This window comes from Prunus dulcis, chromosome 1 (genome assembly GCF_902201215.1).
Source record: "Prunus dulcis chromosome 1, ALMONDv2, whole genome shotgun sequence".
In the NCBI taxonomy this organism is placed as follows: domain Eukaryota; kingdom Viridiplantae; phylum Streptophyta; class Magnoliopsida; order Rosales; family Rosaceae; genus Prunus; species Prunus dulcis.
In genome coordinates this window covers 28,594,599-28,611,282 of record NC_047650.1, presented here as the reverse complement: position 1 = coordinate 28,611,282, position 16,684 = coordinate 28,594,599, and the positions used below count along the sequence as shown (strand labels likewise).

The 16,684-nt window shown below is 39.5% G+C and overlaps 5 protein-coding genes across 5 annotated transcripts; 1 reads left to right on the top strand and 4 right to left on the bottom strand.

Moving 5' to 3' along the window:
• Positions 1-3,371: 3,371 nt before the first annotated feature.
• On the bottom strand, positions 3,372-6,018 carry LOC117616118 (NADH dehydrogenase [ubiquinone] 1 beta subcomplex subunit 7). The gene is made up of 2 exons (XM_034345333.1): positions 5,555-6,018; positions 3,372-3,694 (listed from the first exon to the last, which is right to left on the bottom strand). The coding sequence occupies exon 1, from the start codon at positions 5,881-5,883 to the stop codon at positions 5,575-5,577; it is 309 nt and encodes a 102-aa protein (XP_034201224.1). The 5' UTR covers positions 5,884-6,018; the 3' UTR covers positions 3,372-3,694; positions 5,555-5,574.
• Positions 6,019-6,465: 447 nt separating this feature from the next.
• LOC117617782 (short-chain dehydrogenase reductase ATA1) lies at positions 6,466-7,422 on the top strand. Its single transcript, XM_034347343.1, has 2 exons — positions 6,466-6,524; positions 6,618-7,422. The coding sequence occupies exons 1-2, from the start codon at positions 6,466-6,468 to the stop codon at positions 7,420-7,422; spliced, it is 864 nt and encodes a 287-aa protein (XP_034203234.1).
• A 286-nt stretch (positions 7,423-7,708) lies between these two features.
• On the bottom strand, positions 7,709-10,221 carry LOC117614676 (eukaryotic translation initiation factor 3 subunit I-like). The gene is made up of 7 exons (XM_034343562.1): positions 9,690-10,221; positions 9,473-9,600; positions 9,265-9,384; positions 9,087-9,176; positions 8,707-8,793; positions 8,541-8,620; positions 7,709-8,116 (listed from the first exon to the last, which is right to left on the bottom strand). Exons 1-7 carry the CDS (start codon positions 10,087-10,089, stop codon positions 8,041-8,043), a joined length of 981 nt encoding a protein of 326 aa, XP_034199453.1. The 5' UTR covers positions 10,090-10,221; the 3' UTR covers positions 7,709-8,040.
• A 244-nt stretch (positions 10,222-10,465) lies between these two features.
• Positions 10,466-13,709, bottom strand: LOC117637934 (protein NRT1/ PTR FAMILY 8.3-like). Its single transcript, XM_034372989.1, has 5 exons — positions 13,479-13,709; positions 12,785-12,890; positions 12,490-12,707; positions 11,721-12,277; positions 10,466-11,603 (listed from the first exon to the last, which is right to left on the bottom strand). Exons 1-5 carry the CDS (start codon positions 13,527-13,529, stop codon positions 10,772-10,774), a joined length of 1,764 nt encoding a protein of 587 aa, XP_034228880.1. The 5' UTR covers positions 13,530-13,709; the 3' UTR covers positions 10,466-10,771.
• A 127-nt stretch (positions 13,710-13,836) lies between these two features.
• Positions 13,837-15,461, bottom strand: LOC117617759 (ethylene-responsive transcription factor ERF071-like). Its single transcript, XM_034347287.1, has 2 exons — positions 15,456-15,461; positions 13,837-15,256 (listed from the first exon to the last, which is right to left on the bottom strand). Exons 1-2 carry the CDS (start codon positions 15,459-15,461, stop codon positions 14,678-14,680), a joined length of 585 nt encoding a protein of 194 aa, XP_034203178.1. The 3' UTR covers positions 13,837-14,677.
• Positions 15,462-16,684: the final 1,223 nt, after the last annotated feature.

Here is a 16,684-nt window from a genome sequence, read left to right as displayed (position 1 = left end):
TGGGATGGGATCATAAATATCTTGAATGACTGATGACATGATTTGCCGGACCTGGCAGTGCCACACTGGCTCTACAACTTTTAGCTAGTAAATAAATAGTTTTAGTATCTTAGTATTGACCTGCTGGCCTCTCTCTATGAATCAAAATTATTTAATTATTGTGGATGCAGATAGATTTGCAGAGAGAGAGAGTGTGTGTGTGTTTACTTTACTTTCTGCATGCGTCTCATATTTTGGGCAAAACAATACAAATACAATACAATATGCATGATGAGTCTCGTCAATCGCCGGCCGGGCTAATTGACGTAGACTAATTAATTAAAGACGAAAGACAACACGTGTATATTATATTAATAGAATAGAATAGAATAGAATTCGGTATTTTGGTCTCATATCTCGATCTTGTTTTCACCCAATCTCGACGTTGCTCTGTTGGATATTGGATTCTGTCGGTTCCTGATTTCTTCTTTTAAACAGAAGAGCTGCAGCAGGCATAATTATTATTCTGTGCAAAATCACCCTCTATTATATTACAAATCTTTCTCCTCAGCCTATTTTACTTTCTAGGTCTAGGGAATGAGGAACGAGAGGAATGAAAATCTGGTTCCCTCCCATCATCTTGACTTTTCAAGTTTCATTCATTCATTCACTGTAAAGGTGTTTAATTCATAATTACAAATTTATAATTTATTCCAATATCAATATGCACATAAGAATAGAAAAGATTTTTCAATATGTATTTAAGTTGAAGATTACCACGCCACGCAGTCGATAGATGGCATGGAATTGTGAAAGTTGCATGCTCTTTAATTAATTATATATCGTGGTTTATAATATGTATGTGGTGGTATCTAGGTCATTCTTCTAAGGAATATGTGATGATTAATGAGTAGGACCCACATGGATTGACTGACTTAACCCTCAAGATTGGATTCGATTGGAGTTAGGTGGGTTGACCATCCATCAGCATTCAGCGCAAAGGTGAGAGTCGTGGAAACAATACTCTCTTTCTCACGTAATTAAGGGGAAGGAATGAGAAGAGGGCCATGCAAGGCTTCAGCTGACGTGTCATGGGCGAGTTGCTTTTCCTTTGGAAAAACACTACTACTGCTGGAGGTCAATGTATTAGGTTATAACTTTGACAAATATTTCTTACCAGAAAAGCAAAAAAGAGTATTGTTTCCCTTTGATTGGGGTAATTCGGTAGAGCTTTAAGATCACAAAAGTTGCTTCATTCTCACTGCTTTTTGTCATATGCAATATCATAACAAATCTAGCGGACAATAACTTTAGTTGCCTAGAAGAAAAAGATGGCTTCCTATATATATTTATATTACTTGCGCACAAAATATATAAATCCTGTACCTATTGTATTCACGTAGCTAGCTAGTAGCTACAACTAGAAACAATTTCAAATCTCTGGTGAAAGAGACGGTTGCTAAGCATGTCTTATATGAAATTTGTCTCTAATTGTTGGCCCAAACACTAGGAGGGGAGGGGAAGGAAAGGAAAGGAACTACTACTCCTCCTTGAGAAGAGCATTTGAGAGAGAGGTAGCTGATGCACAGACGACGCATAATAGACAAAACTAGTTTGAAATAAGTGCAATTCAAATATTATAGAATTTGACTGCTCTAGAATCATGTGGGGACTGCAAAATGCATGCACACCACACATCAAATGAACACATTCTACACTCTACTGCAGAAGCAATTTAGAATTTAAAAAAGGTTTGATGTCCTTGTCTTATTTCACTTTTATCTTCTTTGAGTGAGAAAAAAATAAAAACAGAAACCATAAAGAATTAGGGGAATAAGGAATGAAAACACTGCAGGCTAGGTTAGGTTGATAAATAATTACAGTGGAGATATATGATATTATTAATTTAGTCTGAGAGAGGGTGTGGACTCTGGGAAATGAAGAATGATTGAGGAAGGGTTCCCCACCCTATTGACTTTTGAAGCTCAAGGCATGGAATTAGGTGGAAAGTTTGAATAATTGTGTTGTTTTAGTTTTCCATTGATCAACTTTTTGCTTACCATTTTGGCAATATTAGTGCATCCAGCATCTCCAGATCATGATGTCAACCACAGGAAACAACCATGACCATTCTTCTTGATGATGATTTGTTTAGTGTTGGGGTTTGATCATGATTAAGATGACTTAACGCACGAACAGACGATTGACATTCTCATGAAACGCATTGTATTCGTTCATGTTTTTGACATGAGATAAGACATTTATCATTTACGAAATCTTACGATGCACGAAAGTCCTTGAGGTTTGAAGACTTTTCCCTTGGTTGACAACAACTTAACATGGATATAATGGCTGACCTGCACTGCACCCAGCATATTTAATCCATTTCAAATTCATACGATACGACCGAAAGTAGTGCATTTTCTATGTTAAGGGGTTATTTCCTCCCTCCTTGAATACATACGTACGTCTTAATTATTTGTGGATTATGTTGTTCCGCTGTTCAAGAATGAAATCATGGTCGTATTATATGTGTTGGTAAGTTGGCACCGGCCAGCTGAGAGAGAGAGAGAGAGAGAGAGAGAGAGCCCCTTGAGATGAAGGGATATGGTGATGATGCGGTGGTCAAACATAGCAGCGTTACTTACTAATTTGTCTGCCTACAATACAATGTATATGAATGATAGAAACAATTTGGGTTATTCTTTCTTTGTCCTCATATATACGGGGCGGCCAGCAATACCAAATTTATATTCAAAGTCTTGTTATTTTGGTTGGACAGGTCTGAGGGAATTTGTGATGATTAAAGAAAGTTGGGCCCACGCTGTGAGCCTCTCCTCTCTCGAGTCTCGACCAATATTGGATCATTAGGTGCTTGCTTGATTACTTGAATATTATAAACTTTTCTTTTCTTTTCTGTTGCGTATTGGATTGTATTTTTGCTTTTACTAGACATTATTGCTGACTTGTTTCCATAAGACATAGTCATGCACGTAAACTGCCATGCAAGCCACATCACCGGATAGCTGACACGTGGAAAATACTCACTTCCATTCCATTCCAGCTGTAATGGATGGATTTATGAAAACTTTAGGGATTATAATCAAATTCCAATTTGGATTCGTATAAAATGCCCCACAACACCACAACCACAACTCAATCAATTTGTTTTTGAACTGACTATTATCATGAATGTTAGAGAAATTTTGGTTCGCATTAATCAATTTAACTGGATATATACAACCTTCCTTGATAGCCCAAAGTTTGGTCATCGAAACAGTCCAAAAAACTCAACACCCAACATTTGGGCTATCAACGTATCCAGTTAAAGATTTGAATGGTCTAAACTCAACTATCAGCCCAAAATAGCTTTTCCCAGAAAGTACTTTAACTTTAAAACCACACCTCCCTCGCTGGCTCATAACCATTCCCGATCCAATGAGCCCAATTGAAGCCTGTTTAAGCTGACCCAATACAGTTTGTATATGTATTTTCTACACTAAGAAGAGCAAGAACATGCAATTATCTTTCCGGAAAGTCACAATACAAATGCCAAGCAAGCAATGAGGAACTTAAATTTATTTCAATGTTGCAGAACTGAGAAAAGAACAGGACTGAGTCTAACATTTATCTCAGTACATAAGAGCCCCAAGAAATTTCTCATCAGTAGCGGTAAAAAGCTTCAAAACATGCACACCTCACAAATTTGAGCTTCCTGTTAGAAATTTAAACCACAGTTAATAGGCAGGACCGATAAAACGGCAAGTAAGGAAACTCAACGAACCAAGGCAAGACAGATAAAAGTAAAACTTCCTGTCATGTCAGGTCATAAGCTGGCTGCTGTAAAAAATTATAACTGGGGAGCATTGCTTACTGAAAGCAACATGCCAACAACAGAAACTGAAGTAGGTGAATTTCTTGAGACACTTTTACTCTTTACTTCCATATGAAAATGTCATCAAAACAATTACTTATGAAACAAAGGACTCGCTGGTTATGAGTGCATGCATATTGATTGTACACATGTACTTTGTTATGGTGTGATCTTTATAACTACTTTCTCAGAAACTGCTCCATGAGAGTTTTCTATTTCTCGTCCCAAGAAAGGTATCAAAATGACGATAAGTTTTTATTTGGCTGAACTTTTCAGCATGATGAGATTTTGAAATTTCTGATTTCCCACTTTGGGTACCAGTTTTCTTTGGCTGGAAAAAACAGAGAGAAGAGGGTTTATAGATCAGCAAGAGAGCAAAATGAAAAGAGAAAAAAAACCAGAAACCCAGATTGTCTGTTTCTCAAATTTTCCTTCATCTTCTTGATAACAAATAAATAATTCCAGTTTAATCAGACAACTCTCTCAACCTAATGCACGATGCACGAGATACATGAATGCAGACTGCCAGATATATATGCCAGACAAATCTCTCTTCTAGTCTCTCCTCTTGCATTTGATCAATGGGAAGAAAAGCCTCTTGATGGACTACTTAAGGTGAATTACTCTCAGACAGTAACATATCTGAAATGCCCTTACATTATATTTTCTCTACCACACAATCCTTAAGCTTCATGTGATGCAACCTAGGCATCCTATCAGCAATGTTAAAGTCATGCGAGGAGAGGATACTGTAGATGATGTGCAAAGGAACAACAATGTTATAGTCAAAATAGTTGTGATCTTATCCTTCTGTCAAAGTCCACAAATATATACGTCACACGACATGAAGCAACTTGGGATTAAATGACATTTAATTAACCCACCATCATAGCTCAACCTATCATATGTAAGATTTGCATGTAAGAATTCTACAACTGAATGCACCATACAAAAGATATATGAATGACTTTACCACAGACCAGAAGAAAAGCAAAAAGACATCTCCGTAACTCAAACTAAATGAGTAATCACTTTTTCTATAACCTAACAAATAATAAGACGTATCAGGTCAAATCCATATAATTTCAGCGATGAGTAAAAGTTGCCAGTTACCACACCTCAAACCCAAAAAAATCCCTCCAACCAGTTCATACATATCCTCCCAGGTTTTTCTTCTAATGGCTTCTCTGATTAGAAATCACAAGAGTACAATTGTGAAACTAAAAGTCAAACAATAGTTGCAGCATGTTCAGGTCAACTGTAAGCTTGCTATGCAGTGAGTATTTTGGGACAAGCCCATATACATATCAAGTGCATTGTTTACAACATTCAACAACCTGAACACCCAGCAAGGAAGTTCATATAATCCACATAACTAAGACTCCTTCAATGATCTAAACCAAATGGCCACTAAATAAGGATGACAGTATTAAAGATGATAATGATTTTTTAATTACAGGGATTTAAACCTAACAAACCCCATAAACAAAAACCTATATTTCTCTTAGAATACCAACTACAATTGAGAGCACATCAACACAAACCCTATGTTACCATAATCGACCCCAAAATTCCCCAACTGCAGCCCCAAACACACAATTGAAGAATTAACAAAAAACCCATGAATCACCGAATCAAAAATTCAAATAAAAAAGGGCAAAAGCCAGAAAATAGAAGCAGACGAATCAATTAGTGAATTACCAAATAATGGAATGTGGGTTCTAAGCGTTGGCAGTGTTTGGAATGAGAGGAATTGACTGTCCCTTCTTCTTGGTCTGCTTCAACTTGGCTTCTTCTTCACGGATCTTCTGCATCTGGAGCATTCTCTCCATAACGAGTTCGTACTCGCACTTCTCGTACGAGTGGCGTTCGTTCTCACACTTCCATGGGAGGTAGAACTCAGCCTGCCTGCACTTGTTCAGAGGGATGAGCAAGTGGGCGCACTGATCTCTGTAGGGCAGCGGCACCCGAGCCTCCACCATCTCTGCCTGGGTCGCTATCATCTCCTTCGACGTTCCCTCAGCTGCCATTCCTTGAAAATTAAGTCCTTTTTGGTTCTGCGTGTTCAGAGTTTGGTGGCTCTGATGGCGTGTACGACGGTTTTCAGGGTCGGGGTGTTCAAGGTCGTTTCGTTTTAGTGTGTGGATTCGTATTTAGTTACCATAATCCACCATATCAACTCCTTTTCATTCTTGGCTTTTTCTGGTTTTTTTTTTTTTTTTGGTTGAGTCAATGAAGAGATTTTGATTAAAAAAATTTGGGGTGCATTGGGCCAAAGTCATGAGCTAAGCTATCGAGGGAAAAGCCCAAACTTTTGTTTGTTTTTGGGCTGGTAAATCCATCAAAACGAAGGGTCCATTCGGGATTTGAGTTTAGACAATGTTCCAAAACATCAAGAAGAAAAAGAAAAGAAAAAAAGATGGTAAAAACTGCATAGATTATGGGTTGGAAGTAGTTGTAAGGAATGAAAAGTGTGGAGCATTCCAAAGAGCACTGCTCAACTTGTTTAGCTTTACCCCCAACATTTAGACATTGTTTAATCCTTATGGCAGTTCAACTTCCATTATATAACATCAATGTGTCGATAGACGACAACATTCGAGGTATTAAAAATGGATCCATCAATTCCAATGCATGATGAAGAAGAAGCCCAGAGGCCGCCTCCAAAGAGGTTAGCTAACAAGCTTTAAGCCAAATTCCTAGTTTGCTGCTTAAGGACGATATGATATCTAACGTTTTTGTGTTATTGTATGCTTTTTGTTAGGTTGGTGAACAAAGTGGCAGTCATAACTGGGGGTGCGAGAGGGATTGGAGCTGCCACAGCCAAGTTGTTTGCCGATCACGGTGCCCACGTTGTCATTGCTGACATACTTGACGACTTGGGAGCCACACTAGCTGATTCTATCGGAGGCCGTTACATACACTGTGATGTGGCAAAGGAAGCTGATATTGAATCCGCTATTGAGCTTGCGCTCAAATGGAAAGGTCGACTTGACATCATGTTCAACAATGCTGGCGTTCCTGGTCCCTCGGGGAGCATAACCAGCCTTGACATGGAGAATGTTAAGCACCTCCTCTCCGTCAATGTTCTTGGCGTTATACATGGAATCAAGTATGCTGCTGCCGCTATGATCAAGGGCCGAATAGGAGGGAGCATCCTTTGCACATCGAGCTCGGCAGCTATCATGGGAGGCCTTGGAGGACATGCCTATACGCTGTCCAAGGAGGCCATCAACGGCCTGGTGAGAAGCGCCGCTTGTGAGTTGGGAGTGCATGGCATTCGTGTGAACTGCATTTCGCCTCATGGGGTTCCTTCAGAGATGCTCGTCAGTGCCTACAGAGAGCATCTCGGGAAAATGGATATGACGGCTGAAGACGTAAGCAAAATTGTAGGGGAAAGGGGGAGCTTGTTGCGTGGGAGATGTGCAACTGTGGAAGATGTAGCAGAAGCTGCATTGTTCGTAGCCAGTGAAGACGCTGGCTTCATAACAGCACATAATCTGGTTCTTGATGGGGGTTATACTTCTGCTTGCAGTACCATGAGCTTCATCTACCAAAATGGTCATTAACGTACCATTCAATGAAATGTTCATGGAGCCTACTTGGAATATCTTACATCAAAACACGCAGGATTTCAATTTCTTAAATCTTTCAATTCCATTTCAAACTTCCAAACTTTTATAACCCCGCCTACTCCTCGAATGAATAGACAACTGAAGCTACTTTGTGAATAAAACTTGTGTGTTTATGCCGGGCTTATCTAATATTCAAATACGAATTCTTTCTTTTGCATGTACGTTATCAAACACAATGAGCAATACCATTATGCTTCAAATTGCTTCTCTACCATCAAATTCAAAAACTGCTTCTCTAATATCAAACTCAAACTGCTATTCATATCAGCTGTCTTGTTTTTCTCTCGTTTCTCCTACTTGCTAAAACTATAAGTCAAATTCAAATCAGATAAGTTATTGGAACGACTAGAAGGATAAATATGATCATCTCATCCATAGAATCTTCTACAAAACTGTTTTTCTTCCAACAAGAAGCAGACACAGAACATGGTTGTTTAATCACAGCACCAGAACTACAGAAATAATTGCAGGAAACAGCTGGTTTGGAAAAGGGCAAAATAGCTTTTCCAGCACGCTCCATAGTGAGAATTGATATCAAAGTATGCTGCAAACCTAAATCTTGATGTTGAAGTAATCCGAGTCAAAGTGATGTAGACGTACGTAACCATCCTCACCTCCACTTGAGAAACTGAGTTACAAAATACAATAAAATAAACAAAAAGTTACAAAAACAAAAAGACATTAATGCTAAAACACTTCTGATTAAAGAAACATGAATTTCCTATCCAAGACAATTTTCTCAATGCATACGGCAGAAAATAACCCACTCATCAGTTGAGAAACATTGATACCACTATCCCTACCACATAAATTAAACTCTAGCACCTTTTTATAGACTGCTAACCAGGTACATATGCCAGATAGCATGTATAAAAGTTATGCACAATTTCATCTCGGTTTTATAGTTAAAATAACTTTTGTAGCTAAACAAATTGTTCATGTACAAATATATCACAATGAGTACTTAAAATGCAGTCCAATTCTAATTAAGAAGCCTTTACTCCTCATGTATTCATGAAACCACCAAAAGCAGTTATGGGATTGAACTGTACCTTTTTCCATCAGGATTGAAAGCCAAAGCATTTATGGGTCCAAAATGCCCTTTAACACCTCCAATCTCTTCTTGAAGAACCTATACATGTCATTGGGAAAGAAATTCATGTACTGAAGTGACAACAACCTACTACAAAAAATATAAACAAAAGTAGTAAGGTTTACCTTGTCATAGAATTTGGCTTCAAATTTTCCGGCACGATGATCAGTTGTGGTGACAGCTGATGCATCCTGACCACCACCAAGCACCACCTGCACAGCAGATAAGGAATTTTATTTTGAGAAAAAAGATAAAGACTTTTATAATGAAGGAGGAAAAATAGTGCATAAATAAGAGATATAAAGGAACTAAGTGTCTTTACTCTTTAGTAAGTATAATCCATTCATCAAATTTAAAACTGGAAACTAAACACGCAAATTATTGAGTCAAAACAAGTTGACATGCTAATGAGACGGATCTTTTTCAGAAAATGGAAAGGAAAACAAAAAGATGACAATTTAACGAATATCAGTAGCTTGTAAAAAAAGAGATTACAATGACATACATGATCAAGAAGAGGAGACATTGCAACGGCATTGACTGGACGCTCCGTCAAGTAGGTCTTGATAAGCGTCAACGTTCTAATATCCCAAAGCTGAAGAATTTGCAGCAGAAGACACAAAATCAGTAAAAATACAGAAGCTACAACTCAATAGAAACAAAAAGAGGAAGTTTATTCGTGCCTTGGCAGATTTATCTAGCGAGCCAGTGAGGAAATGCGAACCATCAACAGATTTTGCAAGTGATGTTATCGTCTTTTTGTGACCCACTTCCTTATCGTTCTCCTTAAGTAGTTTGCCAGTCTGCAAATTGGAAAGAATGGAAAACAAAACTTAGCGCCAATAAGGGAAAAGCTTCCGAATTTCCAATACAAGCATGGCCAATAGTCACCTCCGAGTCCCAAATACGAATAACAGCGTCTTCTCCGGCGCTTATGATGGTTCTGTTCAAAGGCCCCCAAACAGCCCTGTTAATTCTTCCCTGAGGTCCCTTGAGTATCAGAGCCGACTCACCAACCTCTGAAAATATTGAAACCACCAATTACTCAGAATTCAATTATTATGTAAAAATTGAAAAGCTAAAAAAAGGGCAAGGAAGAGAAGGTTACGATCTGCGGGGTCGTTGGCGATGCGCTTGACGTGAATCGCAGAAGAGAGCTCCATGAAGGGGTCTGTGGTTATGACTGCGAGCCTATCGCCGACTGATAAGTCAACCGCCCTCGCCGGAGAGTCAAAATTAAAGGTGAATAGCTGCTGACCGGTCTGAACGTTCCACAGCTTGGCGGTCTGATCGGCGCTGCCGGTGATGAGGCGTGCGGAGTCTCTGGAGACATCGCAGCACCAAACGGCACCGTTGTGGCCGCGGTAGGTGCCGAGGCGCTCGCCATTGTCGGCGAACCAGACGGTTGGGTTGTGATCTTTGGCGCAGGAGAAAAGGAGGTCTCCGTCCCTGTTGTATTTGAGGAAAGTCAAGGGCCTCTCGTGCCCCTTCATCAGAATAGGCCTCATGTTTGGAGTCGGAGCAACAACGAATCGACGAGATTGCTACTGTAGAACTGCTGTGGCGACACCCAACGGAGGCAGATGCAGAAGTAGAGTTTTGGCAGATATGAAATAAGGTTTTTAGGTTAAGCCACATATGTGGGTTGGGCAAATGGGTATGCGTACACTCAGGCCCATTATATAGTTAATGGGTTTTTTCTTCTGGATTCAGAATTATAGGCGCAATGGGCTTATCCAAAAAATCATGTGCAAAACCACCAATCCAGTTATCCAGGTGATCTCCCATACAGGACTTAGACGTCGTTAACCACTTGAGCCAGTATCGCTTTTTGGAATAAAGAAAAATATTTACAATCACACTTAATGCTTTGATAAAAAAGGAAAAACAAAGGGCGACTTTATTGCTGAAAGAATGATGGTTGAGAAATTACTTAACCATCGTCAATCCAATTACATACTCCTTTTGACTACCGGAAACTTACAATTGCAGAGCATGTAATGCTCATATACACAATGTATATGTAGATACAGAATTCTTTTACAACAATAGTTGTAATTGTAAGCATTTTTTCCAGAAATAATGCTACATTGGAAACTTGTTACATATCAAACTTCTATTTAGAATGATATAGGAAACAATCCCTTGGTGAGAAGAGATCTTAAGTTGAAAGAATGCCTTGTTGAGATCTTAAGCAGCAGCAGCAGCCTTCTTCTCTTCGTAGTTTCTGGAAAAGACCATGTACACCACCAAATTTAAGAAGCTGAGTCCAGCTAAAAGCCAGTAGAAATAATCAAGATGGCCCTCATTCAAGTTATCTGGAATCCATCCAGCCTTCCCACCCTTTGTTGTGATGTAAGTTACAATTGTCAGAATCAGAGAGCTGAGGTAATTCCCCAATGAATTTGTGAGAAGAGACAATGCACTGCACAAACTCCTCATGGCATCTGGAGCTTGCTCATAGTAGAACTCATGCTGTCCAATGAACGTAAAAACTTCTGCAGCGCCCAACAAGAAGTACTGGGGAATTTGCCAAAGTATACTAAGTGGTACAGCAACCTTTTCGTCTTCCAATCCAAGCTCCGCAACAAGCTGCAATCGCTTAATCTCTACCAATGCAGCAGCTGCCATACATAGAATCGATACAAACAACCCGATTCCCATCCGTTGCAACTGCGAGAAGCCCCTCTCCTTGCTTGTAAACTTTTTAACGATTGGGATGATTATGCTATCGTAGATGGGGACCCAGATAATAACACTTACGAAATCAAAAAATGAGAGAGACGCTGCAGGAATGGTGACAGAACCCAGAGTTCTTTTCATCAGCTTCCCTTGTACCACAAATAGTGTGGACATTTGGGCAAACACAGCAGAAAACACAATTCCTGTTGCCCATATTGGAAACATGCGGATCAAAATCTTCAGTTCCTCCACCTGTGTAATGGTACAAAGCCTCCATGGATTACACAAGTCCCCATGTTCAATGTCAGCATCTGATATCACGGCAGCTTTATCAAGGCACCTGCAGCAAAGACATGGTACATTAGAAGTAATGTATTAATTCCACAAAGCAATGCTATGTGAAATGTGCAGCAGAATATTGCAACCAAAACCTGGACAATGAAGAGAAGAAGACTACCTTAGTTCATTGCTGTGCTCAAGTTTACGACTCCCTTCAATGGCAGAGCTTCTGTCTTGTGTTTCATGAAGGGGACTGTTGTCCACAAGCACCTTCAGATTCCTTTTGCGGAATGATGCAACCAAAACCTGGCATATTCTTGTTAGAGGGCTTCCGCCTGGTTTCTGAAATCGATATAGAGGTGTGCCTATCAATAAACTTGCAATACAAACACCCATAAGCGCTGTAGGAATTCCAAATCCAATTCCCCAACCAACATTGTCCTGAACCCACACCAGTAAACTGCTTGCTATAATAGCACCAATGTTTTGAGAAAAGTAAAACCAGTTGAAATAGGATCCCTTCTTCACCCTTTCCTTGGGATCGGTATCATCAAACTGGTCCGCCCCAAAAGGCCATATACAAGGTTTGATCCCGCCGGTCCCTAATGCAATCAGATATAGTCCAGTGAGGAACACTGCATACTGTGCGGTAGTAGCTGAAGGGCATAAAGAAACAACACATTCAGCAGGCTTCAGTGCTGAGACGGATGCTGAGAGAGTCAGTGTACACATTCCCTGCATGAAATCACAGTTGTTCAACATTTGAGTGAAGATTTATAAAAGTGCATACGCATAGAAGCAATCAGTAAAAATGAGATGATAAAGGAGGCAGTCTGACATATCATTTCCCTCAATAAATCTTGCAAACCTTCCGTGAGCTGATCCATTGATCTGCTAATATTTACACGTGTATGTACAGAAACACAAAATGAACAGCTAATACTTACAATTAAGTAGACTGTGGTGAAACCAGCAATTGTCCAATATCTTCCCCAATAAGTGTCAGCTAAGATGGCCCCAATGAGGGGTGTAATATAGCAAGTTCCTTTCCAATTAGTAATATTTGTTGAAGCAACAACAGTTCTTTCGTGTAGTTTCTCGATGAAATAGTTGACAAGATTGGTAGAAATCCCATAGAAGGCCAAGCGTTCACAGAAAAAGGTACCTGTATTTTATCTTGCAACTGTTAGAAACAGAAGTGATCTTGGACAGATAAGAGCAATGTTGAAGACAATATATCACCAAGAATGAAGGAGCATGCTTTCCACTGTCCAGTATCATTTTTGAGAGCAGGCTTCCCCTTTGAGTCAACTGAACCATCTCCGGCGTAGAGGCCACTGCCTTCATTCTGAAGACATAATATAAAACATCACATAGATATAAAAAAATGGTCAGAATCCAAAGGACAAACAAAAGCAGGAAAGAAAAATGTTACCAATGTGGAACTCAATAGAAGTGGGGTATCAACAACCTGGCTGAAATTGCATTGGCTATAGTATTCCATCACAAATTAGTGACATTCAGGGATACAAATTGATGATGTCAATGCCGGAGGGAGTTGAAAAAGTTATTCAGTCCCAACTTTTAACGTTTATGGCTATGAGTATAGATTGGTTTTTATAAGTATCAACTCAAAGATGAGTGGGAATGGAATCAAAGAAAAGATAGACTTTACAGAGATGCCACGCTCTGCCTCTGCTGCTAGACTTTACAAGGGATAAATATTTCTTACATTATAACATGATGCATGCAGCATACCCAACCCAATCAACCAAGATAGCAAAAAACAAAAAGTCAACGTTTTTGTTTATAATTTATAAAATTTTATCATACACCAGCAGAGTGAGATAAAAATTTCAAAGGAAATGAGTAAGGATGAAATCAGGCCACTCTAACATACAGAATATGCAAGTAAGAGCATAGGAAGAGGTAGAACCTGCAAAATATTAGCTTCCAAAAGTGCTCTTTCATCATCCTCAGAACCCATCTTTTCTCCCTCTCTATCTCTCTTTCTTTCTCTTTCCTCGTTTCAGATTTCTAATGTCCACAGATTCGAAAAAGATATCAGATAAAAATCAACTTTTGTTTTTTATTGTTAAATTTTTGGAGTAATCAAGAATCAGATTTCTGTTGTTGTGATTTGTTCAAGTAAATATGGATGACAGAGTATGACGTTGACTAAAGGCCCCAATTCCACTTCAAGATGACCTGCATTTAAGCTCAAACTAAAACTAATAAAATAACCAAAAAGACAAATCATCTTTATCATTTCGACTAATGGGGCAAAACAGTAGTGTGATTAATAAAGACGTATATGTTATAAATAATATGATGGAGCCCACATGAATAATATGATGGAGTTCACATGTTGGAAGAATTTTCCTACAAAAGGGTTCACCTCCCCCATTGTAAGGGACACATAGAGAAATGATCAATTCCGATTGCAGAGAAGTTTTCCTCTGCTTCCTCCGTTTTTCTCTCCAATTTTTATTTCGTTTACAACACGTTATCAGCACGAATATCTCTAAAATACCAGCTGGGATATTCGACCAAAATTTTTGTGAAGCTTTCTTCCTTCTTCATAAACTCAGCCTCGAAGATGCGTTTGATTGCAGCCAGACGCTTCTTCATCCTCCACACGAAACAAATCTTCCTCAAACTCAAATGGTTGAAGACTGCTAAATGAGTCTTGTGATGACTATGCATCTTCCACTCATGTGAGAAGACCTGGCACTTGGTCAAAGCGTCGGTGAGGTCCAGAAGCACAGAGATAAAGCGACAGTAGTAATCTCCGATATGACTGGAAGCATTTCGTCTGCAACCTGTGTTGCACAAAGGTCATGGACCAAAATACTACTCCAGTTATCCAACCATGGTAGATATGAGCCTATGAGGTTCAGCTTAAGGAGGGCACTGGGCTAGACAACTCTTCTGTATCAAGAGCTACCATCTCCATGACATCAGCTGTACATGGAATTCCAGTCCCCAGACCCATCTTGCACATGCATGTGTCATCATGTAAATCCACAAAGCCCAAGTCACCATCTCCAGTCGCTTCCCCAAAATCGGCTCCACCCGCTTCAACTCCGGTGTCAGCAACACTCAAGCCTGCGGCCGGGGCTCCAACTCCGGTAGCTACTCCAAGTCAAGAACCGAAGAAGGAGACCTTCGAGACAAGGCAGAGTCAGAGTCCTCGGAAGAAACAGGTTGTTGGATGTTGGCGTAGGACATATGAGACACAACGGCAGACGATGAGGTGTTGTTGCTTTTCTCAGAGCTGGTGGCCGGAGCAGCTGTTTCCCTGGCCCACAGTTCTTCGAGCTCAAGCCTCTTGGCCTCATAGGCCTTGGAAGCATCCTCTGGGGTGTTGAAAGTACCCAACCAGGTACGACGCCCTTTGAAAGGGTCACGAATCTCAGCGGCCCATTTTCCCCATTTCCTTTGCCTTACACCTCTGAAAGGTGAAGAGGACTGTCTCCTTGAAGTTCTTGCGAAAAACCCCACCTTGGGTTTTGGGGTTTTGACTCCATTATTGCTGTCTTGACATGAACTCTCGGGCTCGACGACGACCTTAGCTGGAGGCACGGACTTGCAGCTGGTAAGTGGGCTTTGCTTTTCAAAAATGGCAAGTGGAAAGATTGGCTGGCTGTCTGTCGGATAAATTGACAGCCACCCACTTGGATAAATTGACAGCCACCCACTTGGTTTTGGAATCTTAACGTGGTCGGGTTAAATATGACTTCTACCTTATAAAATAATTTGATATATCAGTATAATAATATCATACTATTTGATTGTGGTGTTAATATGAACTCACAAATAATTTATTTTATTTACTATATGGTGTAGGTTTATTACCCATACGACAGTATTTATTTAAAAGGTGGTGCGGGTTTATCGTCCACGTCTTTACTGTCATTTAAATGTATGAAGCAGAATTAGTGCACATACAAGTAAATTTACTTTTATTTTATGGATTAATGGTGCTGTATGATGAGTGTTTACAGTATGCATATCAGGACCAGAAGTTCCTTGATCCTCATCATACAATTACATCAGGACTTGAAGATCCTTGATGATGATATTGATATGAGAGCTGGCAGTCTCTCCGGTACTATACTTGTAAACAAGAGATCGGACTTGAAGATCCTTGATCCTTGACATATAAATAAGGACCTAGAGTTCCTTGATGATGTAACAGTACCGTATTGGTTAAAAGTGCCGTACACATGAATAATAACTGTACTGGCAAATGTACTGCACATATGAATAGATATATATTCATGACTTGATGAATAGTATTATTCACATAAATACTGACGTATGCATAAATATTAACCATTTTGGGGAAACCGTCACTATATACAAAAAGGGAACCTGCAGTTCCTTAAACTCATGGATGAACAATTAAATGAGATGCCAGAAATTTCTCAATATATGGACAATTATGTAAGGACTGGAAGTCCCAAAATATGTACATAAAATTGTGAAAATATCCATACCATGAGAGTATGTGATTTTGGCCTGAAGTTCAAAATCTAACAGTGTTGAGAACCTAAAGTTCCAACAGTTAAATGGACAACCCTTGAGGTATTATTGCAAATTGTGGTACACCACATATTTCTTTGGCATAGGAGAATGATGAATTTCATAAAGTTCAATTTTGTTATAATCACCATATTTCATGTCCATTTGAAAAAGGACGAATAAATTCTGAGTTTTGTGTTTAGCCCGGACCAGAAGTTACGGGCTCACATGCATTGAAATATGAAATTTGGAGGAGTGGATGTGGTTATTTGAACCTATACGGCACAAGGTTCCAAACCGTCATTTTGAAAAGACGTAAAAACCACATATGCAAGTTTAAGAATGTGCGCAATTATTATTATAAAAGGAAAGGAACATATAACAGATAGATTTTTTCCACCTGCAATGAAGGTGCAGGACCTGTAAAATCTATAAAATTACATTATGTTCTGGAAGCCTCTAAAGGAAGAGGACGGCGCCTCTTAAACCTAGCCATGAGTCTCTCGTGGTCTCCCAAAATTCTTTCATTTGAGACCTGCAGCATGTCTAGCCTTCTCAGTGTATCAACGGAATACGAACTCACCAGTTTCAACAAGGAATTATTCTCTCCTTTAA

Excerpts from the sequence above, each read along its gene's own strand:
- LOC117616118 (XM_034345333.1), bottom strand. The coding sequence starts at position 5,883 with ATGGCAGCTGAGGGAACGTCGAAGGAGATGATAGCGACCCAGGCAGAG.
- LOC117617782 (XM_034347343.1), top strand. The coding sequence starts at position 6,466 with ATGGATCCATCAATTCCAATGCATGATGAAGAAGAAGCCCAGAGGCCG. Across the intron at positions 6,525-6,617 it reads CAGAGGCCGCCTCCAAAGAG|GTTGGTGAACAAAGTGGCAG; the intron begins GTTAGCTAACAA and ends GCTTTTTGTTAG.
- LOC117614676 (XM_034343562.1), bottom strand. The coding sequence starts at position 10,089 with ATGAGGCCTATTCTGATGAAGGGGCACGAGAGGCCCTTGACTTTCCTC. Across the intron at positions 9,177-9,264 it reads CGCTAGATAAATCTGCCAAG|CTTTGGGATATTAGAACGTT; the intron begins GCACGAATAAAC and ends CAAATTCTTCAG. Across the intron at positions 8,117-8,540 it reads TTCAATCCTGATGGAAAAAG|TTTCTCAAGTGGAGGTGAGG; the intron begins GTACAGTTCAAT and ends TTTGTAACTCAG.
- LOC117637934 (XM_034372989.1), bottom strand. The coding sequence starts at position 13,529 with ATGGGTTCTGAGGATGATGAAAGAGCACTTTTGGAAGCTAATATTTTG. Across the intron at positions 12,891-13,478 it reads TGGAAGCTAATATTTTGCAG|AATGAAGGCAGTGGCCTCTA; the intron begins GTTCTACCTCTT and ends TTATGTCTTCAG. Across the intron at positions 12,708-12,784 it reads AGCATGCTCCTTCATTCTTG|GTACCTTTTTCTGTGAACGC; the intron begins GTGATATATTGT and ends GATAAAATACAG.